The following is a 24,085-nucleotide window of genomic DNA, read 5'->3' as shown; positions in this document are numbered from 1 at the left end:
CCATGCAGTAAGGTTGGAGACCCCAGAAAATTCAAGGATATATTGACCTGTAATTGAGCCGAAAATGGAAATTTGGTTGCAAATTTTTAATAGCCGTCGGGGGCGCGATATGCCAGAAGCGATAACATAAGATGTGGGCCTGTAATACTATGGGAGAGATGCGCATACTGTGCCATTTGATAAGTGCAACATTATGCGTGTACCCCGTCATCGGCGCTTGTATAGCGCTACGCCGATAACCAGAAGGATAAGTATAAAGGCCTGTTGAGTCAGTGCAACAATATTATGTTCCTCTATAAAATCTACCCCGACGTCAAATACATTTGTCTATTTGCTATGAGATGACGAATGAGAAGGAATAAGCCATAACGAAAAGTCCCGCCGCCATCTTAAAACGTCATCAGGTCAAAGGGCAAGAAGGATAAACAAACGCTGCTCGTATAGCATTTCGTCGTTGAGAGATGTAATTATGTACGCAAAATTTCGTATTTTGATCATAGTCTCGCGTTAGATTAACATAAATCGACGAATGACGAAGTATAAACACTAGAGATTGTAGAAACTTGGTCTGTGACGGGTTTGAAAGAGTTTGTGAGGAAACGAGGGCTACAAGTGACAGAGACAAAGTTAGAACTTGCTACCAGGGCATAAGTAGCAAATGACTTGAAACTACCTATTCTACCTACCTCTGAAGAAGTTTCCAGGCACTGGTTGTGAAATGCCCTATCATGACGCTTTGAAAAGTGGATGGTTGGACGGAGAGGGAACGTGTTTCTGGCCTCCGACAATGATATAGGACAGTGCAGTGTTTTTAGACAACTACTAACCTGCTATAGAGCACAGGTTTACAGAGAGACTATGCCAGGCTACAAGGAGCAAAAGGTTTTTGGATATTTCGCCAGTAATTTTATTATGGAACGTTTGTATCACCCCGTAACGGATACGTCAAAGTACTGTTTCATGAGAGCGAAAGTCTGTCCATCCTAAAACCTAGGTTTACCAGCAATCTACCCAACACTTGGATTCTGGTCGATAAGTAGACAGGAGTAATTTCAAGTGCTTGCTGCCTGCGGTTGTTTTGCTTGGTATGTAAAAATGTTTTTGCATTACGTATAATACGTATCATTTCTAATTTAAATGGGTTGAATTGTTTTGATTTCTACTGAATAACAATGTAATTATATTGAATTTAATAGTAATGATATTCATTAGTCATATATGTAGCTCACCGCGACATCGTCAAGATGAGCTATTGCCATGGGGCGTTGTCCGTCGTACGTACGTCCGTCCGTCCGTCCGTCCGTCCGTCAACATTTAGCTACGGTCAACGATAACTTGAGAACCGTTGACCCACATGTTTCAAATTGCATACAGTTGTTAATCCTATGGGAGAGATGTGAACGTCTTATTTTGGAGCACGCCAGTTGACCTACTTTCGAGCCACGCCCACTTTTTGGCAAAAATGGAAATGTCCATAAGTCAGGTTCAACGGATTTTGCTCATTTTGGTATGTGAATGAATAAGGACTGGCCCCAAAACATAGCACAGGGGTTTTGATTTTTTTTTTTAATTATGTAGATTTTGGCAATTTCACTATGCATTTCAGTGTCTGCCTACGGTCAACGATAACGCAAGAACCGTTTGACCCACATGTTTCAAATTGCATACGCCAGTCGACCTACTTTTGAGCCACGCTCACTTTTGGGCAAAAATAAAAATGGCCATCTAGATTCATTCGATTTTGTTGTATTAGTTCTCGCATATATACTCTTGTTTTATATAATGTAGGTGGATAGTTGCTGAATTAAAAATGACTTGTTGGCACTCGCTCATTTGTGTACTTTTTTGTGGTGAGCTATAGTGTCATTGACACTTTCATGTTGATATATGATGCTTCCCAAATTTTTGTTGTGGGTCTTTTGGCTTCAGTAATAAGCATTTTACCAATAAGGTCATTGTCGGCGCTCAAACCTTTGTTGTGTTTGCGGGGATTAATTAAAATATCGCATGCATACCATAATTGATATACATTATCTAGTGAACCAAGAAAAAGTTTACTACTCAGGTTTCATATATTATATAATATTCCTTATCTTGTATTTTGTCATCATGTTGTTATTTCGCAATCTACTGGAGTGGCTGACTGGAAGACTGAATTGTCATTTCGCCGTTCATCACTTGTGAGGCTAGTCTAGGTTTTCGATCTATATTTCTCTTCAATAACATCGTACTTCACTACGTAGATGCCTTTCTGCTTACAGACACATTTATAAAAATAATTATGCCCATTTGGGATATTGTTGCAATGTTTGGGTTGATACAGAAGCTAAACACGCACGGGCGTTTACATTTTCACGTACTTTTCCTATCGCACCGATGCAATGTTGCATCGTATATTCCCCTTGTCCTTTAACCTGATAACGTTTTAATATGGCGGCGGGACTTCACGATCTCACTTATCGGCTGGGTACAGCACAGCCTTTGCTTTGCTAATTATGGTAAATAATGCGACGCGTAGCAACTCAAGTTTATAGATTGAATAACCCGTAAGCGTAGCTACATGCAAATCTGTCTATTGCTCAGGATATTGCCGTAGTATGATGGCTGGCGAGTCAGGTCTATCTCCCCCTACAATAATGGCTCCGTAGTGATTGGTAGATGATCTGGTTACGTTCAAGAGCTTTCGAAACCGTTTCAGATTCAAGTGGTCTAATTGCCGATCCCGGGGAGAGGAGATTAGAGAACGAATGTTTGAACACGCGTAATTCCGATAAGGGAATCTCAGTTAGTACTTTGAGAGTCGAGCTAGCTGATGTTTTGCAAGTCATCATTGTTGGAAAATTGTTGCAAGATTGCAAGATTTAGTAGATGCAAAATGGATAAATGGTGTAATTACCGGCACATGTATCTGAATGTACGGTAATGTGAATTCATAAGCAGTCAGGGCACACTGACATGGAAGGTTTGAAATTATGCACTTTATTGAATTACTGTGAACCGGTGGGGTGTTTCGTCCACTTGCCAATGTTTGCCATAAGTACAGATTGCGCCATCAAGGGATACAAGATTGGTCGAGGTTTCGATGTTAAGTACCGAAAGTCACAGTATCTTTGATCATTTGAGATTCATCAAGAAACAATGCTAACTCGCATGAAACAGTGGGAGTAGCAGCCCGTATAAGCGACGAGAACGGACAAATTAGTGTTTCTTCTTGTGAGCGCTGCTCTATCTCGCGACCCGATAGTTACTTGACCAAGGAAATAAGCAAGATATCGGCTATGTCCATAAGCTGGGTGGCGTGCCGGGCCGATTTGTTAGTTGGTACTATAGGAAGGACTGATTTTTTTACTTCAGCTTCAAACGGCTCCTCATTGGCAGTCAGGGAAGATGCATAGACAGAGCGTTATCATGCTGAGTGCAGTGAATTTCTAATTCGTTATGCGACTGCGAGTGTAGATTAATAAGGCAAGGTGCGAATCACAGTCTGTCCATCTGCGAATGTCCTCGGCATAGGTACTGGTGTATGCCAAGTGTTCCACCAAACAGATCTCGGGAAAACGAGATAGACAATCAGCATTGGAGATACTCGGCCCCGGCTTGTAAACCAGCTTGTAGTCATAACCAGTCAGTAGTAATAACCATCGAATAATTCTTCCTGACGCCATAAGTGGAACAGGTTTCAACTCTGACAGCAAGCCCAATAATGGTTTATGGTCTGTACGGATCTCAAACTGGCCTCCAAGAAGGGTGTCAGGACAAATACCCCCCGGACAATCACCCCCCGGACAATTACCCCCATGCCATTTACCGACGCCCCATGCCATTCAGCCCCCGGACAATCACCCCCCGGACAATTAGCCCCCCGGACATTTACCCCACCGGACATTATTACTCGCCCCCGGACAATCACCCCCCGGACAATATTACCCACGCGGAACAATTACCCCCAGGACAATTACCCCCGGGACATCTTAACACCCGGACAATGTACCTCCCACGGAACAATTACCCCCCGACAATTACCCCCATCCATTTACCCCCCATGCCATTAACCCCCGGACAATTACCCCCCGGACATTACCCCCCGGACATTTACCCCTGGACATTTACCCCCCGACAATTACCCCCGGGACATTTACCCCCGACAATCACCCCCCGGACATTTATCCCCCGGACAATTACCCCCCGGACATTTACCCCGCCGGACAATTACTCCCCGGACATTTACAGTCCCGATGCCATTACCCCCCGGACATCACCCCCCGGACATTTACCCCCCGACAATTAACCCCCCCGACATTTACCCCCCGGAAACAATTACCCTCCGGACATTTACCCCCGACATTTACCCCGGCACAATTACCCCCCGGACATTTACTCACATTGTGTTTATTATTCATTGTTGAACCAGTGATACAGGCAGGAGCTCGAGGAGGGGGAAGAAAGGTGGTGGAGGAGGGGAGAAGGTGAAGAGAAGGTGGTGGAGGAGGAGAGGAGGAGAGGAGGAGTGTGGGGAGGAGGAGGAGAAGGAGTAGGAGTGAGTGGAAGAGGAGAGGGAGAATGTGGGAGACGTGGTGGCAGGAGGAGGAGAGGGAGAATGTGGGAGAACGTGGTGGAGGAGCAGAGGCGGGAGAAGGGGAGAAGAGGACGAGGGGGAGAAGGTGGAGTGAAGAGAGGAGGAGAGGAGGAGAGAGAGGCGAGGAGGAGAGGAGGAGAGAGGGAGGAGGAGGAGAGGGAGGCAGGGAGAACGTGGAGGAGAGGTAGGGGAAGACGGAGGAGAGGACGGGGAGGAGGGGAGAGTGGACGGAAGGAGGGGGAGAAAGGTGGAGGAGGAGGAGGGGAGAGAGGTATACGAGAGGGACCAGGTGGTGGAGGAGAGGGGAGAAGGTGGTGGGGAGGAGGAGAGGAGGAGAGGAGCGTGAGGAGGAGGCAAGGAGAACGTGGCGAGAAGGTGGGTGAGAAGGAGGGGAGAAGAAAGATGGAGGAGGTGGAGAAGGAGGGGAGGAGGAGGAGAAGAGGAGGAGGAGAGGAGGGGAGGGATGGAGAAACGTGGGGAGAACGGTGTGGGAAGGAGAAGAGGGAGAAGGCGAGGAGCAGGAGGAGGAGGGGGAAGAACGGTAGGAGGGTCAGGTGTGGACGGAGGAGGGAGAAGTGTGAGGAGAAGGAGAAGAGGAGAATGTAGAGAGGAGGAGCGGGGATGTGGATGAGGTAGACAGAGGTAAGGCGCCCTCCGCTATCCTCCTGCCCTCCGCCCACCTTCCTCTCCTCCTCCTCTCCTCTCCTCCTCCTCTCCTTCTCGCTCCTCCTCCACCTTCATCTCCTCTCCTCCTTTCTCTAACCCTCCCCCTCCTCCCACCTCCTTCTCCGCCACTTCTCCCCGTTCTCCCCTCCTCCTCATGCTCCTCTTCCTCTCCTCCCACCCTCGTCCTGCCTCTCTCTCCTCCTCCTCTCACTCCTCGTCCTCCTCCTCCTCCTCCTCTTCCTCCACCTTCCACCCTGGCCCTTCAGCCGCTACCTCCTCCTTTCTCTACCTCCTTCCACCTCCTCTTTTCTCCTCCTCCTGCCTCTCCCCACCTCCATCTCACTCCTCTTCTTCTTCCTCCTCCCCTCACCACCTCTCACTCCTCCTCTACCTTCTGCCTTCTCCCTAACTCTCTCTCGCTTCTCCTCCTGCTCCTCCTCCACCTTCTCCCCCTCCCTCCTCCTGCCACTTCTCCCTCTCCTTCCATCCACCAGCTCTTCTCCCACGTTCTCTCCCCCCTCCTCCACTCCTCTCCTGCCCTCCTCCCCAGTCCTTCCTCCTCCTCTACCTCCGTCTCCTCCCTCCTCCTGCTCTCCTCCTCCTCCTCTCGCTCCTCGTCCTCCTCCTCCTCCTCTCCTCTCTCCCTCCTCGTCCTCCTCCTGCCTCCTGCCACCTTCTCCGCCCCCTCCTCCTCCTCCTTTTCACCTCTCCCCCGTCCTCATCGCTCCAAACCACGTTCTCCCCACGTTCTCCTTCCCTCCTCCTCCACCTCCTTCCTCCTCCTCCTCCTCCTTCCTCCACTCCTCTCTCTCCTCTCCTCCTCCTCCCCACCACCTTCCCCACCTTCTCTCCCTCCTCCTCCACCACTTCTTCCTCCTCACTCGACGCTCCTGCCTGTATCACTGTTCAACAATAATCATAAACACCAATGAGTACATGTCCGGGGTTAAATTCGTCCGGGGGGTAAATGTCGGCGGGGGGTAAATGTCGGCGGAGGGTAATTGTCCGGGGTAATGTCCGGGGGTAATTGTCCGGGGGTAAGATGTCCGGGGGGGATTGTCCGGGGCGGTGAATGCGCATGGGGGGTAATGTCCGGGGTAATTGTCCGGGGGGTAAAATGTCCGGGGGTAATTGTCCGGGGGAGTAAATGTCGGGGTGATTGTCGCGGGGGGTAAATGTCCGGGGGGTAAAAATTGTCCGGCGGGTTAAATTCCGGGGGGTAAAATGTCGCGGGGGGTAATATTGTCGCGGGGGTAATTGTCCGGGGGTAATGGCATGGGGGGTAATTGTCCGGGGGGTAATTGTCCGGGGGTAATTGTCCGGGGGGTGATTGTCCGGGGGTTATTTGTCCTAGAACCCCAAGAAGATACTTAGAAAACTTCTGCACGCCCCACACAACTGCTAAAGCCTCCTTGTCAGTCTGCGAATAATTCTTTTTAGCCTTCGGTAGGGTACGAGAGGAAAAAAATAGGCTTAAGGCTACCATCTTCAAATTCATGTTCTAGGACTGCACCTAGTCCATATGTACTTGCATCAGTTGTAAGAATAATTGGCTTTCCATGGTCAAAATGCAAAAGCAGGGTGTTTGACACTAGGAGTTATTTAACATGTTTAAATGCGGCATCCTCTTTGGCACCCCAGCACCATTTCTCATCACTCTTCTCACGCAAATACAGTGGTGCTATGGCATTCGAAATATTGGGTAAGTACTTGTGGTAGTATTTAACCATGGCAATGAATGTAGCCAGCTCTGCAGCATCCGCTGGCACTGGTAACTCCTTCACTGCCCTAATATTTTTTTCTAAGGGTTGGACCCATTCTGATGATAACTTGTGTCCCAGATATGAGACCTCTTGCTCCATGAAGGTACACTTGCTCTTATTCAAACGTAGACCTGACTCGGCAAGTTTCTTGAGAACCGTTTAAAGCACTTCCAAGTGCTCTGCCTCCGATGGAACTGTCAGAATTATGTCGTCAAGATACATAGCACAGGGCGACACACGCCTTAGCATATGCTCCATTGTCCGCTGGAAAATTCCCACTGCGTTGTGCATACGAAACTGTAATCTCTGGTAGACAAACAAGCCCTTGGGTGTGTTGATTACCATGTACTTTTGCGCATCTGGCGACAGCCGGAGTTGGTGGCATGCATTGCTCATATCCAACTTGGTGTACGGCTGACCTCTCGATAGTGTAGCGAAGATGTCTTCTGGAGTTGGAAGAGGGTATTGTGTCATATCTCACGCTCATTCTCTTAAAATCAGCACAAATCCTCAAACTTTTACCATCAGATTTCACAGCACTCACAATTGGACTAGCCCAGTCTGAATGAGAAACGGGTTTGATCCAGCCTAAAAAAATTTTTACGGGAGCTATTTTAGGCTTGGCCAGAGCTACTTTTTCATAGCATGATTTTGTTAAAATTTCATAATTTTGATGCACTGACTCTAATATCATTCATCAGCGTTCAGTGCGCACTCGGCACCAGTATCAGACTATCAGTGTTAAGAAATCGTCAACAAATTACATTCGATCACATTTTTTTATCTCATTTCACTCGACTAAGAAACCAATCACATTCTTATTCAATTTCATTCACACAGACAGACATGCACTACACCGTACACATAGTCAGGTAACATGACAAAGACAGGAAATCAAGAATTATACTCATGATAATGATGGTGTGGTTATCTTCTTTAAGTTTCTTTTTTTTCTTACTGAGCAAGTTCAGAACTTCAGAGAGAGTTTTTAGTTACTTTGAGTATGCTAAAAAAACTTGTACTGGAATCTCTAGGAATGCCGGGAGCTTCTGGGCAAGGTTTTACTTTCGTTGTTCTCCTCCCCAGTCCACGGTACCCAATGCATAGATCAATTCTGCCGCACATCCGCAAAGTTACAAGTGCCTAGAATCTTTAAGTATATACAGTTTACTTTGCTTCTAGATATCTAACTGAATAAAAATAGTCCACTTTCTAGGTTAAGAAAAGTGACGAATTCAATTAACAGCTTTGATTACGTGCGTGTCAGGTGTCACTGGGCTTCTTAAATTGCGTTTGCCTAGACTTGAAATCAGCTTTTGATACAGCTTGCACTTGACCTTGGGATGACTGACCTGCATACAACGGAGCCGCGCTCTCAGTAGTCTCCACTGTTGCTACAATTTCCACAGCCCGACTAAATGTCAAGTCTATTCCCCCATCAATTAATTTAGCTGCGATAGAACTACAGGCACTTGGACCGTTTCAATAATAAAATGATGGTTAATAAATACAACTTGTGAGTACTAGACCTACCAGTACCAGTACCAGTACCAGTAATAGTCTTAATGTTTGATTTGACCTAATAACTTCACTTCAACACCGTCCAATACACCGCTGCAACACATAGCGCGCACGCCATTGTGCATGCACAGGCTTATATAAACTAGCACAGTTAATAAAAATTCATTTGTCGTTTGTTATTACAGCCTAGTGAAAGAACAAATTTTGTCAGATTTATTTCTCTAAACTTGCGACGACGTGCGGTGTAGCCATGCACGTTGTTCAAACTTTTTTTCTGATAAATGGAGAATTCAACTTAGTATCACGTGTGTTACGTGTTCACCTACTAGTTTCCCATGAAAACCTCAAGAAAAAAAGTTGATTGCTATTGTAATATTACACTACGCAACGTTGAGTCCGAAAAGGAACGCTGTCACACGCCGACTTCAAAATAATAGAAAATGCATTGAAAGTAAACTCGTCGCAGAAGATCATATATCGGTTTAGTCTAGCTACCAGTCGAGCCGGTTTCATGGTGGTCAGAGGCTAACAGACTGTAAATTGCCAAGGATTCGAACCGTGCGTGTTATCTGCCTTGCTGATATTAGGCCTATGAGGTCAACTAAAATATGGAGAAAGTTTACGATTTGATGTATGTAATGTAGGCATGACGTATTTAGATAGTATATACGCCGCGCTCAACTTAGTTGGCAATTTCGCTTGCAAACAGTATTTCTGATCAAAAGTCAAATAAAAGGATTTGTAGATAGAAACGATCAATGTCTAGTAACGTTTTACTGCTTGTGTTCTACAGTCAGACGGCTTTCAATGCGGTATACACAGTCTAAACGTATTCATGGTTTGCACGGTGAAATCTGTTTAGTTTTTGCAAGTCAGGCAACTTTGCCAATTTTACAAATATTTTGCGACAACGAGCGAAACTCGAATAAGCCATGACGTGTCAGAGCATGTTCGTGTCGAGCGGGGGCGACGGCGGTGATGATAACGATGATGCGAACTTGATTTCCTAAATATGTAAATAGCCCATTGTCCACTCATTTCACTCGCTTATCGTAGCGACGCAGTTTAATACTTTAATATGTTTAAACGGTCAGGAGCCCCCTGCTCGCTCTGACTGTATAATAAAATAGGGCGGTGCGTGTGCGGCAAACATCACTGTATCGTGTTTGCATATCCAGGGCGCTCACTGACTATGATTACACGCACCCTATACACAGGGGAAATTCATTACTCAGGTATATAGGCGGCCACATATGTCATCTCTATAATTACGTCCTTCACAATGCAACCTTCTCTACTGTGTCTATGAGTGCATGCATGTGGACGTGCTTGTGTGCGTGAGTACGTGCGCGCGGACTAACGTATATGTGTACATACATGAATGAACAAATATATAATACATATATATTCGTGTATTCGTATAATAAATATATACATATCAAGAGCTCATAATAGAGAAGAGTATGACACCGTTTTAACAGCGTTTTGCATAGTTTTCAACTTGTAAATATTCTATCAATATGTGAATAAATATATTCAAACTTTACCTTGTTTTCGTCTATGACAACTGAGTGCATAATAAAAAAAATGTATAAATTTGGCAAAGTTTAACCTGGTATTAACAAGGCTTTGGCTTTTATCCGCTAGATGGCTACATTCGCGGGAAGTAGACTGTTCTACTTTTCTGACATCATCCCGCTGCTAAAATTATCGCCCATATTAAGGAGTATTTATCGTTATTATATATAGAAATATGGGTGGATTTATCAAATATGGATAAGCCTATGTTGGTGTCCGACACACAGGCTATACACTGAGATCGGTGGCGTGGGCTTGATGCTCACCGCGGTAACGATTACCGCGTCAGAAAATCGGCCTCTCCTCTCTTATAATATAGATATAAAGGGAGAGAGAGTGATAGAGAGCGTGCGCGCGAGATATATATAGCCACACACTATTTTTGTTAGTATTCTAAGAAAGTCGCAATGTTTGTCAGTACTTGTGCTTGCCTGTGTCGCGCGGAATCGCTTGGGTTCAATACCTTTCGCAATATGTATTTCGAGTTCGGTTATGTTGGATTGTTAACTGTTGGAGCCTGGAGGCGCCTCCAAACGTCATAGCAGGATCACCACGTACAGGTCTCAACTTGATCCTCCCCATCGGAGTATGCCTGTTTAATGTAGTCTCGTTCAGCGCATGTAAACAAGGTGGATGTCGTCCTAATTGGCAGTTGCTGACTTATCTCCGGGTGTATTAGATCGAAAAGACTAGATCTGATTTACAACGCTGCTGCTATTGCCCCACCACATATAAGCCGCGTTGTTGCTAGCCGAGTAGAAAGAACGCGCCAACTAACAGACGAACGACACCAGCTGAATAATCATCAGCCCACTGCGACTCGATTCAAGTCATGTCAAGGTTTCCTCAACACCGTACTGCGTGGTTGTGCGCACTGCTGACACTCAATAGTTTGCTTATTGCTGTCCCATTTGCGTTCAAATAATGGAAATAATTTATTTTCTTTGCGAGGGGCGTCGTAAATGTTAGCGTGGCATTCCGACATTGATCAGGTTCATTATGTTGCTAGTGACGACGTCTCGACACTTTTCGCTGTGGTAGCTTATGGGAAACACGTGAAAGGAAGAAACAACGGAACAACGTCGACTTGCTCTCACGTAAGCCCACAAGTATATATGAGGAGCCCTTATCTCCACGGTAATATTACTCTTTCGTGTAGGACGGTCATGTGGTGTTATGCGCGCTACCGTGCATGCTAGCATCCCAGTATCCCTGCATTCCAGCACTAAAACATCGAATAATCCCAAACTACACATACCCCTCGACGTTATAGCAGCATCTCAGCATAGCCATGTAGCACCACTCAGACCAGCAGCATTCCCTGCATCCCCTGCGCTAGCGTGTTTGTAGCTGATGAATGCCAAAGTTCGTTGCGTGTTTAGTACGATAGCGCAGTGGGCGGACGCGGCTGGCTGCAGACTGCTCCGGGGGATAGACGTGCTGTCGCTGCTGCTGAAACCATGTGACTCTACAGCTTAGGTTTTTGCATAGTGAATCAGCGCCGACAGCTCAGTTACGGATGAATAATTTCTTTCACTATAAGATTGGATCGGTAGTGTGAGTAGCTCAGTGTAAGTCGCTCATCTATGTCGTCTGCATGCGGCTATGATACGCGTACCGATGTTAATCTGTTACAACTAGCTTCTCGCCGTCCCGCACCCGTTCAGCTAGCTTCTCACCGTCCCGCACCCGTTCCGCATCGTTTATTGCCATGGTCATGAAGACACGCACACGCACGTGCAGACGCACGCGTACACGCATATACGCACGAACACACGCACACGCACGCGCGCACGCGGACACGCATATACGCACGAACACACGCACACGCACGTGCAGACGCACGCGTACACGCATATACGCACGAACACACAAACGCATGCACGCGCGCACACGGACACACGCCCGCACGCCGGCACGCACATACACACACGCACGCACGCACGCACGCCCGCACGCACGCACGCACGCACGCCCGCACGCACGCACGCATGCACGCACACACACACGAGCGCAGGTATCCATGCACTGATTATGAAAACAGATGATTCGAAGAAAATATTATTTATGCCAATAACGATAATAACATTTATGCCAGTAACGATGACCCTCCTTCGCCTCGTACTGAGTGCACCGTTCTTGATTTATTAGTAGACGAGACGAGGGGATGTGGATGACATGACGGCCGGATGGCGCTTGAATCGATGAGATGCGAATGGTGTAAACTCTGCACAGAAGCGTCACGGATGCTAACGAAATGTGACGTAATATCGCGTTCTGCTGCGATATAATCGGTTTGATGTAATGTAATTGGTTTGCTGTAATGTAATCGGTTTGCTGTGAGGTAATTTAGGGTGAGGCTGTCGAGTGCCGCTATTCGAATACAGCGCGCCAAAAAAAAATGTCGAAACGCGCTTCGTCCCCTTCTCTCCTCCCCAACTCCAGCTCCCGTTAGTAGATTTTTTCACTTCCACTTCTTTTAATGTAATTTTAAATTAATTTGGCCGATATGCCAATATAACTGTTCACACACGCGCGCACGTATGCACGCACACACACGCAGACGCGCACGGGGCGTATGCGTGCGCGCTTACGTACCCACGTTTTCATTTTACCCGTGGCATTTTCTCGTGAAATGCTCCTAATTCCCCTCTAACTTGATTAAATTCCTAATTAGATGAACACGTGAGTCGTGGCCGCTGATGGACGTAACCGGTGACGTCACGGATTTATGCATGCATGCCGTGTGCCGCCCACGGCGAGCCTATGCTTACGGCTAAGCTGCAGAAACGTAGTCATAAGTAACGGAAGAAAGTCATGACCGATGACATGCTCTCTTTGCGTTGCTGTGGGTCTATGCGCGTGCATTACTGCGCGCGACTGCATGCCGGCATGTCTTTAATTATAATGTCAGCAGCAAGAAAAATTACATATATTCCAGAAAACTGAAGCGTGCTTCCGTGTTCTACGTACGTAGAGGCACCGGGTTAATTGCAATAATTATGTAGGCAGCATGTTAATACACAATATACCGTTATACGTGGTGATTACGTATGTAGCACGAAGCGATTCGACCAATGTCAAATAGACGGTTACTAACACTGTCCGTCAATACCGTTAATTTAGGTTAGCATTTATCAGTTGCGATTCGCGTGGATCGGTTCAGGCAGAACTGTATGGGTTCTATACGGTCCCGCGGAATCCCGAGCGCTAACAAACATGTTTCCATCGTTAATTACGCGGTAGCTTCGTCATCACGCGGGCGCAATATGAGAGGTTATGTTAATAGTCAGCGCTCGTAATTGCCACCGATCGAACAACAAGAGTTCGTTCATAATAAATCAGCTCTGTTACCGTAACTCGAACTGTCTCTATCTCTCTCTCTCTCTCTCTCTCTCTCTCTCTCTCTCTCTCTCTCTCTCTCTTACCCCTAGCTCGGCCTCTCGCTTTCTCTCTCCTCTCCCTACTCCCCCTCTCTCTCTCCATCTCTCTCACACGCATACACACGGAAACGTTTCCGCAGCGATTTGTTCTTAGGTCGACTTGTTATACACGTTTACCTGACTTAATTAACATATCGCGTTTAGAAAACGACCAGTGTTATTAAGACGGCGCTCGGAGTTACGCGCTAAACCACGTTGTCTTCGTATTGCAGGTTGACACTGCGTCAAGAAGGGATAAACACGAAGCGTGGACGAGGCAGCGGGAAAGCCAAGGCTACGCGCATATAGCTCTCTACTGCGCACCCAGGTAGGTTGTCGGCCTAACAAGGTTATGAGCTCAGCTTTCACTCGACACATCCACGCCGCGTTTCGTTCATGTCTTCAATCGCAGAGAGGATTCTGTTGAACAGGGTAATCAACCATCACACTTAGGTCATGCTGTACAGACGTCATAACGTAGTGTGTGTGAGTGCGTGTGTGTGTGTCATAACGTAGTGTGTGTGAGTGCGCGTGTGTGTGTCATAACGTAGTGTGTGTGAGTGCGTGTGTGTGTGTCATAACGTAGTGTGTGTGAGTGCGCGTGTGTGTGTCATAACGTAGTGTGTGTGAGTGCGTGTGTGTGTGTCATAACGTAGTGTGTGTGAGTGCGCGTGTGTGTGTCGTGCGTGTACGGCACAGAACAAGAAATTCCGCATTATCTATTCTTTAGCGCCTTCGCTGAAATCACATTCCACACACACGCGCACTCACACACACTACGTTATGACACACACACACGCACTCACACACATTACGTTATGACACGCACGCACACACACACACACACTACGTTGTGAAACGCACGCACGCACGCACGCACACACACTCCATGCACTGTGTCACGCACGAACGCACGCACCCGCACTGTGTGGTGACAAGCTCGTAGGCATGAGCGCACACTACGTTGTGACACGTACCTTCGCACGCACACTGCTTTGTGACACACACGCACACTACGTTGTGACACATACGTACGTACGTACGTCTGCAAGCACAGTACGTTGTGACACGCACGGACACACGCACATACACTACATTGTCACACGCACGTACGCACATACGCACACGGCGTTGTGACACGCGCGTACTCACCCACGAACGCACACTACGTTGGGACATGCACGTACGCACGCACGCACACTACGTTGTGACACGAACGTACGCACTGCCGCGACACGCAGGCACGCGCCGCTGAGTCATACACGCGAGCACGCACACGCGTACAGCACTGCACGCAGACACACGTAGCTGTGACATGCATGCGCGCTCGCACTTGCTGCTGTGATATGCACGCGCGCTCACGCGCGTAGCTGTGGCATGCATGCATGCGCGCACGCACCCGCTGCTGCCGCACGTTGGCACGCGGCGCTGTTACATGCCAGCGCGTACGCATGCGCGCACTGCTGTGATATACAGGCACGCGCCGCTGTGTGAATAGGCCATTCAGTGACAGTGTGATTCTCACAGTGTTGTTCAGCATGCCTTCCTGCTCAGCGCACACACGTAGAGCCTCGCGAACATCACAAACTCGTGATACGAAGTTAACGTTATCACCATCAATCAAATTCATTTGTTTGCCAGTTTCCCGACATTTTGGTGAGTGTTTGCATGCGTGCATACGTGAGTGCGTGTGTGCGCGTGCGTGTATGTGTGCGCGTGTGTGTGTGGATACGTTCGTGTATGTATGCATGTATACAAGTGTAGATAGGAGCGCATCATTAAAAGATTCGGTTGAAATAGTTGTCCGGTGACGATGACTAACTTGAGTAGCTGAGGCTGGATTCATAACTGGCGCTTGTTATATCTGGTCGATACGCCCGGTCCACTTTGTCGGTTCATCTATGTGCTAGATGGATGAGTGATAGTTGGTTTGCTATTATAGCATTAGACGTATGCACCGATTTCACACTAGGTTTACGTGTTGAGTAGATGTATATTCGTGGCCGAGATAGGAATGATGTACAGAGAGATATGGCGAAGGCGAGAACGAGAGAGCGAGACAGGAACAGGGGGGATGTAGAGAGGGATAGGGGACGTACAGCAAGAGAAAAAGAGAGGGCGTGTGCTTGCGAATTCGCGTATTCTCACATATTCAATCTTTACTAGTCAGTATTCTCACAAACTTCCCGCTGATCGTTCAGTATTTCCACAGGTCTGGATAAAGCAACGTAAAGCCTGTCGTCGGGAGGGTGCTGCTCTGCACACCGGATGCTGTGAAGCACGTGTCTAGGTCACCCTCATCGCCTGTGGCGGCCATCTGCGCTGTGATGTTGTGTTGTTCGGGGCGACACTGGTAGAGCCGCCGTAAATACCGCGCCAACCATCCAACACTCAGTCACCGGCGGTGTAACACCCTCAGAGCTCAGCTGTGCAGATATACGTGCGATTGACTCCTTCGTGGCCTAACACACGGCGCCATGCACACGAACGGCGCGCGGAAACAATCTCTTTGTTCTCCCAGCGCCTCCTCGTGATTAGTGCGTGGGCGATGGACTAGTGGTGCCGTCTAGTAGCGCAAGCAGTCAACAATAAGCTTGGTCAACGATGATGGAGGCGCGATCGAAGCCGACGACACACTGGGAGAAGTTGTCGCCTTCGGAGTTTCATCAGCTGCAGGAGTACACCTCGTGTAAGTATTGCATCTGCCTTAATTTCTCTCAATCATGCTTTCTTTGTATGCGACACACTAGCCGTACATACGTTACGCGCACATGATGAGCCACTAACTACAAATTTATACATTCCACAAGTCTACTCTTCCAAAGTTCCCCAACCGTGTCTTCCCCTATTCCTGGTGCACGATCTCGGGCATTACTGTACGTTTCACGATGAGGAAACAGTCTCTAGCTTAAGTAAGTTGTATATGCTCTAGGAGGGACTGTCTACATTTATGGTATTGCTACAAATACAATCAGTGCTGCTTGGGCTTAACTGGGAGCAGTATCTAGTTTTATGCTTCGATGTATCAGTAGAGCCGCAATGACGACAAACAATGGCAGCCGATAACCGTACACGCGACAGCGAGTTCTGTCACTAACCAGAAGGTTGCGGGCGTGTCGCGGCGATGCGCATTGCTATGGCAACGCAAAAGCCGCATCCTGCGCCCCGCTGCTGCCCAGTCATAGGTCGGCGGTCGTAATTGCTGAAATCTCTCCGTTTCTGGTGGCTGCTTCTAATTAGGATTCGGATCAGTGCCCACCGCGACGGGCGCCTGATTGTGTAATACCGTTAGATATATGAGAATGTACGCGGATGGCTTGAGAACGTACGCGAAAGCGCTTGTGTTGCCCATGCTCTAGGGTATATCCAACAGATATCTGAAAGGTACTCACGGTTGAGAGTAAATTTAGCAAGTGTTTTCCTCGTTTAGACCGAACTAGTTGCATTAGGCCTAACCCTAGCTTCAACCCTACTCTAACCCTAACCCTAACCCTAGCTTTAACCCTACTCTAACCCTAACCCTAACCCTAACCCTAGCTTCTACCCTACTTTAACCCTAACACTAAACCTAGCTATAAGCCTGAAAATGATTCCATCCTGAGCCCTAATCCTTAACCTAACAGTAGTTCTAACCCCAACCCCAATTCTAACCAAAACTTTAACCCTAACTATACTCTATACCCTAACCCTAGCCCTAATGCTAAATATAGCCCTAATTCTAACCTTAAACTTAATCTTAATTAACTTTAACTCATTTGCGACAGTATAGTGTTGAGAGTTGTGCGCAGTGTCCGTAGATCTAGGTCACGATGCTATGAAAAGCTCCTGATGACGACATCACGGGATAGATTCAGCTAAGCAGGGAGTGTACAGCCAATATAGCTCTAATGTCAACACTCAATCAGTGGTTCCATGTCTGCTAATGAAACTTCTGATATATGGTTGCTATAGAGCAACGTCTGCATCTCGGTACCAGTATCTGATCCTAAACTACAGGGCCGATTAGAACCGTGCCCGGCAGGGAAGCTGAGCAGGCACCTGCCGGGTTTTAGACTTAAAAAGTGTTATATTTGCAACAAAATGTGCAGAAAGAACGAGAGCGAGATTTAGCCAATAATTAATTTACGGCAAATAAACACAAATGGTATTTGTTATCAAGGTCTTTGTCAAGTACAAGGATAAAGAATAAAGAATGAGAAAGAAACTCTTTATTCTCGTTGTTTATGCACAGCGGCGTGCGTGCGGTGTACATCTGTGTTGCAGAGGAGCATTTGCACGGCATTTACAAGAGATTATCGGCAATAATAGGCGAAATAGAGTAGAGAAATATTAAGACTTTGGTAGTAAATACATTTCGTGTTTATTAACATCATTTTACTATTGAAACGTTTCAAGGGCCTGTGATCGTACTAACTATTGTTGTTACTGCGCGCGATCAATCAATCATCAATCAATGTAAACATCTGGAGAATTCAGCGTTTGCAATGCACGAACCGACTGACATCAGAAAACCTGACTTATTCTTTGGCACCATGCGTCCTTGTGTACGGTAGAATGGTAGCGTGTATGTGTTAGTGGAGAAGAGTTGAAGTTGTGAGGAAGGTAGTGACTATACCTAGGGCGAAGAAACCTTTACCGATAAACAATTATTCGCGTTTATTTTTCGTTGGCGGTACAGTTTTGTGATGCTTTGCATGTGAGAGGCTGGTAAATGGGGGTCTGTGGTGGGACTGCATGGGATGCGGTCTGTGGTAATGCAATGCACGTGTCGGTGGAGCACGGCGTTCGTGGTGGTGATGCTGGGGAGCTCTGCAGTGCGCTTATGACGCTGCGAACACAGCTAGCTGTCTGTGGGTGACGGAACCAGATGTCTTGTACATGCTACCCATCGCGTGTCAGTGAATGACAGTGAGTGTAAATACCGTTCCCCGAGTAATAGATATACATCCCCGCCGCCGTATAATGAAACAATCCGTAGTTCTGTTCTGACTGGCTTCCATGAGAGGAGGATTGGTTTTTCTTAGGTCAGGTTTTCATCATACGGGTGAGGGGAGGACGAACGTCTTCCAGCTGCTGCGCCCTGTCGTCTTTGGTCCTGGCTTCACGCCGGTTTTTCCCACGAGCATCTGGAGAAACGTCCTACTCGGGGTGCAATACGTGTTTTTCTTCGAACGCCGAAATTGTATTTCAGTATTTCTCGGGCAGCGTTTCCCCTGCGGTCGTGGGAACGCTGCTTCTCGGTGAGTCGGTATACAGAAGCCCGCCGATGCTACATCTGTGATAATCGTCATGTCAGGTTTTGATGATTGCTAGATTCCATCTAGCAGTCCGCAAAAAGGGATAGGATAGAGAGATGTTGATGATCTCTGAATATCTCAGTGTCTAAAGATGCATGTATCAAGAGATTCTATGACATATAGATGCACGTCTATAAATATTCTGGCATCGAGATATATACATATAGATGCACGAACCAACAGCTGCTGATATACGATGATGCTCGGATTGACATGAGCTCAATTGCTGCGCGATGTTTGTTTTTCCTCATTAGGAGTTTGCAAAGTAGTTCCCCATTCAGAAACGTTGTTACGTTCCTCGCAACCCGACGGGTATATCATCGCAACCCGAGTGCATCTGTAAACATCTATGTAGCGCATCAGCACCAACTGCCGGATCAAATAGCATATTAGCTACGGCCTCGCCTTACCGCCTTCTTGTAAAATACACAATCGCTCCTAGAGGCTGTTTTTTAATTAATATTTTTTTGTATATTCACTTGCGAGTGTAACTGCCGAAACGAATTCCTTTATGCACCGCCATGGCCCTTATAGGCTGGTGCTACATCACTCATATCATTTTTCACTGTAAGGGAAATACGCAGTTAAATGTTTGTTCAGAAGTGGTATACGTTTGAAACTGCATGTACGAAATTTTATAATTTTGTTAGATCCAGACAAGATACGTGGGAGTAGAAATCAGACAAATCGCTGCAAATTTTTGACAAGCGCGCAAATTACTGGCTGAATATATAACCGTAAAAGTGCAGTTGGTCATATTTATGTGTAGCAAATGGCTTCACGTAACCTCACATGGCTCTGCGTGAGCCACTTTCTTAGCGATGACAGGTAATACTGTTATATCGTAGTGTTCGGCGTGGTATATCGGCGTTAAAATGGATAGATATTAGATAATACCCCTACGGAATTTCAACAATAATTCTAGAGTAATGGGGGAATTGCATTACCAATGGTGTGATTATATATATTACATGCATGTTAGAATCTGTGTAGACGACACTCACTGGTATATATTGAATTGCGTCGGGGCTGTCAGATATAGTGCAATGTCTAGTGCTAGATATGGCTGTAATTCGGCTCGATAGGCCTACTAAAGCCTATTTTTAATTATGATTTACATTAGACCATTATCGGGGTGGTCCATGTCACTCACTCTAGCCAAACAACGAGACTACCTGTAGCTGCTGTTTGCGACGGTAAAGGACTCGAGTCTGCGACGAGCCAGGAAGGTCAATGCATAACCTACCATGGTGTCAGGGCGGGTTTCCGAATAGTGTAAACGCGTAGATTATGAAATTGAGCACTCAAATTTACGCTTAATCGTAACGGTAAACTAAATTCTACCCCAACCCGTCCCTAAGTCAATGAACTCCTGCCTCGACTCCTCCGACCTTCTCCACTTGCCTTTCCTGATCCATCATCGTCAGACCAACGATCTAAGCTTTAGGTCACCTCATGGAAATCAACAGGCAACGCTCTCATCGACATCACACATTCACGCATGCAACGCGTATTCTCGTCCATGCCTGCAGACTCCAGACCTCGTTACAATGTAGCAAGCTGTCTCCGCATGACATGCCGGCGCGTCTACGGACTGAAGCTTGCTAGGAGGGGCGATCAACTCTCTGGAAATCCGAAGTCATAACCCACTTCTGATGCATCTCAGTGAAGAAGCTGATAGCACGCATTGCTACTGATTAGGGGCAGAGAGAATTCATGATAATTACACAGAATACCTCGCTGTTAATATTCCTCGACCGTCCTGTTCTCTCGCTCGCACACGACTCTCTCTTTATCTATCTATCTCTTGCTCTCATTCTCTGCGTTCCTACGAGGATACATACATGCAGCGATGTGAAGAACTCGGCGGTGACTTGATAAGGCGATATGAAGGCTTGACGCTTGACGCCACCACATCACATCCCCTACGCGTGTCCGGCGGCACCCTCGAGGCTTTTCCGATGCCAGTATCCTTCAGAGCTCCTGCATGATGCTCTGCAATATTGGTGCCGCTGCTTACGACTCCAATGATCACTGCTGCCTTTATAGTGATTCGCAGCAGCACCCTGTGAGACACTCATCAACATCCTCTCGTGACGAGCGCGCTATTCCCTCGCTACATCTCCCTCTCCCTCTCCTCCTCTCAATCTCCCTCTCCCTCTCCGCCTCCCTATCCCTATTCCTATCTCTCTCCCCTCGCTCTCCCTCTCCCTCTCCCTCTCCCTCTCCCTCCCCCTCTCCCTCCCTCTTCTCCTCTCAATCCTTCATTCATCAAATCCTTCATTCCTCTCCCTCTCCGTCCCCCTCTTCCTCTTCATCTTCCTTTCGCTCTCCGTCTCCCTCTCCCTCTCCCTCCCCTCCTCCTCTCAATCTCCCTTTCCCTCCCCCTCTCCTTCTCCATCTTCCTCTCGCTCTCCGTCTCTCTCTCCCTCTCCCTCTCGCTCTCCCTCTCCCTCTCCCTCCTCCTCCTCCTCTCAATCTCCTTTTCCCTCTCCCTCTTCTTCTCCATCTTCCTCTCGCTCTCCGTCTCCCTCTCCATCTCCATCTCGCTCTCCCTCTCCCTCTCCCTCCCCCTCCTCCTCTCAATCTCCTTTTCCCTCTCCCTCTTCTTCTCCATCTTCCTCTCGCTCTCCGTAATTCTAGACGAAAAAAACCGCCGAGATATGAAATGTCGGCCAGGGCGTTTCGAACAACCTAGTAAATCAGGGCACGGACGAAACAATCATAGGATGTTATATAACCCAGAGGAGACGTTAGTCGATTCATTACCCCAACCCCGACGCCTCGAGTGTCGATTACTGAGTTATCTAGCCAATGGAATTTCCTATCAACATGCTAGCGGACGAAGAGAACACGGGGCCTAGCGCTTGGGTGCCCTACATCGCCGTAGTGTAGAGTACCTAATAGTATAGCATCAATGTTTTATTCTGCTTAGATGAGACATATGCCAGGTTGCTGCAAGAACAAATATCCGTGGGCTCACTTCAACACTCCAATTTACTGCCCTCTGTACAAGTGCTTGCCTTCTGCTAAGTGCATAACTCGAGTGCTAAGTAATTTAACGTATAGTCACGCTAACGGCACACATGCTAGCGACTACAGGAGCGGAGATCTAAGCATAACTTTTTCTCCCAGTGCAATAATAACTCAATAGTTGTAGTAGGGAGTCGTAGAGTAGTCGTAGCTGCTCGATGCTCTGCGGCATGAGGCATTCTCACCCTAGGAACCGGATGCTTTAGCCAGGTGTAACAGGACTCGGTCTGAGGGGCACATGTATCATAATTTCTCGCAGTTCCGCATCCCACGCAAATCACCGATGCAGTGTCGAAATAAGTTACCATTTTTAATGCACTACATAGTGGGGCAACATTTATAGCCGAGTTCTGCCTAGGCATTATGGACTTCATTGCTTGCAGGGGGACAGATGTCTGGCTACTTGCTAGTCGGTTAATTCTGTGTCTGCAAGGCTGCATAATTTACAGTGCCCGCTGAACTTGATTCAGGCTAGAAGTAGGCAGTAATAGTAGTAGATAGTAGTGTATTGTAGGAAGTCGTACCAGTAGATAGTAGTTGTCTGGTAGAGTAGTGCAGAGTAAGTAGTAGTAGAGTTGTTGTGTAAGAGTCGTGAGCCAGTAGAAGTAGACTACGTAGTAAGTGGCGCTTGCGGTGGCGGTGGCGGCCGAGGGGGCGGCCGGCGGCGGCGAACACGCCAGGCGCAGTGTGTGTGTGGGTTGTAGCGTGTGTTGGTGTGCATGCGTTGTGTGTCGTGTGTGGTATAGTTTGTGTGCCTTGTGCATGTGTGTGTGATCTGGTGTCTCTTGTTTGTGTGTAGCGTGTGTGTGTGATGTGTGTATGTATGTGCTGTGTGTTGGGGGTTGTGTTGTGGTGTGTGTGTGTGTATGTGTTGTGTGACGTGTGTGATGTTGTGTGCTCGTGTGTAGCTGTGTTGTGTGTGTATGTTTGTGTGTGGTGTGTGTGTGGCTGGTGATTTCTGTGTAAGTGTGTCAGTGGTGTAAGTAATGTGTGTGAATAAAGGTGTGTGTGATGGTGTGTGATGTGTGTGTGGATGTGTATGTTGTGTGTGTAGTGTGTAGTGTGTGTTGTGTTGTGTCGGTGCTGTGAGTGTGTGTGTGTTGCTGTGTAGTAGTGAGAAGTGCAGCTGGTGTGCGCTCGTGCGTGGTGTGCATTGTGTGTTCGTGTGTTGTGTGCTGTTGCGTGGTGCGTGTTTGTGTGTAGCTGTGTTGTGTGGTGTTGTGTGTCGTGTGTTGTGTGGTGTTGTGTGGTGTGTGATGTGTGTGTTGTGTGTGGTGGGGTGCGTGGCGCTGTGTGTGTGTGCAGGGGGGTCAGCTTTTCTGAGCACGGGTAGAGTCTGGCCTATTCGAAGTGACAGGTGTGACGGAAGGCAGCGGTGCTAGGTATGCGCTAACCCAACTTTCACTAGTATCTATAAAATCTCAGAAAGTGAAAGTATAAATAGATTAATCTATATTAGATAATCTGATTAAATAATCGAAGTATAATGTCACTTCCTGACAATCATGAAGGTCCAGTGGTACTAAGGGGGTGACCCGGGGCGGGCGGTGCAACGCCCCAATACCCCCTTCTACGATCCGCCACTGATTGTGTAACGTGCATGCGCGTAGCGTATACGTTAGTATGCGTAATGTAGAGTACTTTATAATTTATGTATTACTTCGGTGAAATAATAAACTAATTGTATTGTATCGTTACTTTGGTTTCTATATAGTCGTAGTTCTCCACTCTGTCAATTTAACTTTTGTAGTTACCTAAAGGTATTTTGATTACCACGCACCAAAGAGAACCCGTGGTAAACTATACGAGCGAGCATAGCTGGCAATTACATTATGTGTTTTTCGCGAAGATAGTAGCATCGCGTTTTCGCTTTCATGTCCATAGCTCATGGTGGCCGAAGATGGCTACGGACTTATTTTCTATTATCCTTTTTAAATTCATTCTTCTCACAATTCAATTTTCATTTCAAAAATTCATTTTCTATTCAAAGTTAATTATTCATTTCAAATTTCCATTTTCATTTCAAATCTCATTTTTCATTTAAATTATTATTCCTCATTTCAATTCATTTTCATTCAAATTCATTTTCCATTGACAAAGATGCATATTCATTCCAAATTCGCATTTCAGTGCCAAATTTCATTTGCATGATTCAAATTCATTTTCAGTTTCATTCATTTTCATGTTCAAATCATTCTTCCATTCAAATTATATTGTCACTTCAAATCA

General features: G+C 47.0%; 1 protein-coding gene across 1 annotated transcript in view; it reads left to right on the top strand.

The window, feature by feature from the left end:
- The first annotated feature begins 15,045 nt into the window (after positions 1 to 15,045).
- Positions 15,046 to 24,085, top strand: part of LOC106813796 (diacylglycerol kinase 1-like) — a 58,182-nt gene continuing 49,142 nt past the window's right edge. The window contains exons 1-2 of the mRNA XM_014818021.1: positions 15,046 to 15,182; positions 15,739 to 16,215. Coding sequence (XP_014673507.1) covers positions 16,131 to 16,215 — 85 coding nt within the window. The 5' untranslated portion in view covers positions 15,046 to 15,182; positions 15,739 to 16,130. The remainder of the gene's footprint in view (positions 15,183 to 15,738; positions 16,216 to 24,085) is intronic.

The sequence above is a fragment of the Priapulus caudatus genome, unplaced genomic scaffold (genome assembly GCF_000485595.1).
Source record: "Priapulus caudatus unplaced genomic scaffold, Priapulus_caudatus-5.0.1 Scaffold826, whole genome shotgun sequence".
Taxonomy (NCBI): Eukaryota; Metazoa; Priapulida; class Priapulimorpha; order Priapulimorphida; family Priapulidae; genus Priapulus; species Priapulus caudatus.
Note: the sequence above shows the minus strand (reverse complement) of the source record. Positions and strands in the feature narration are given on the sequence as shown.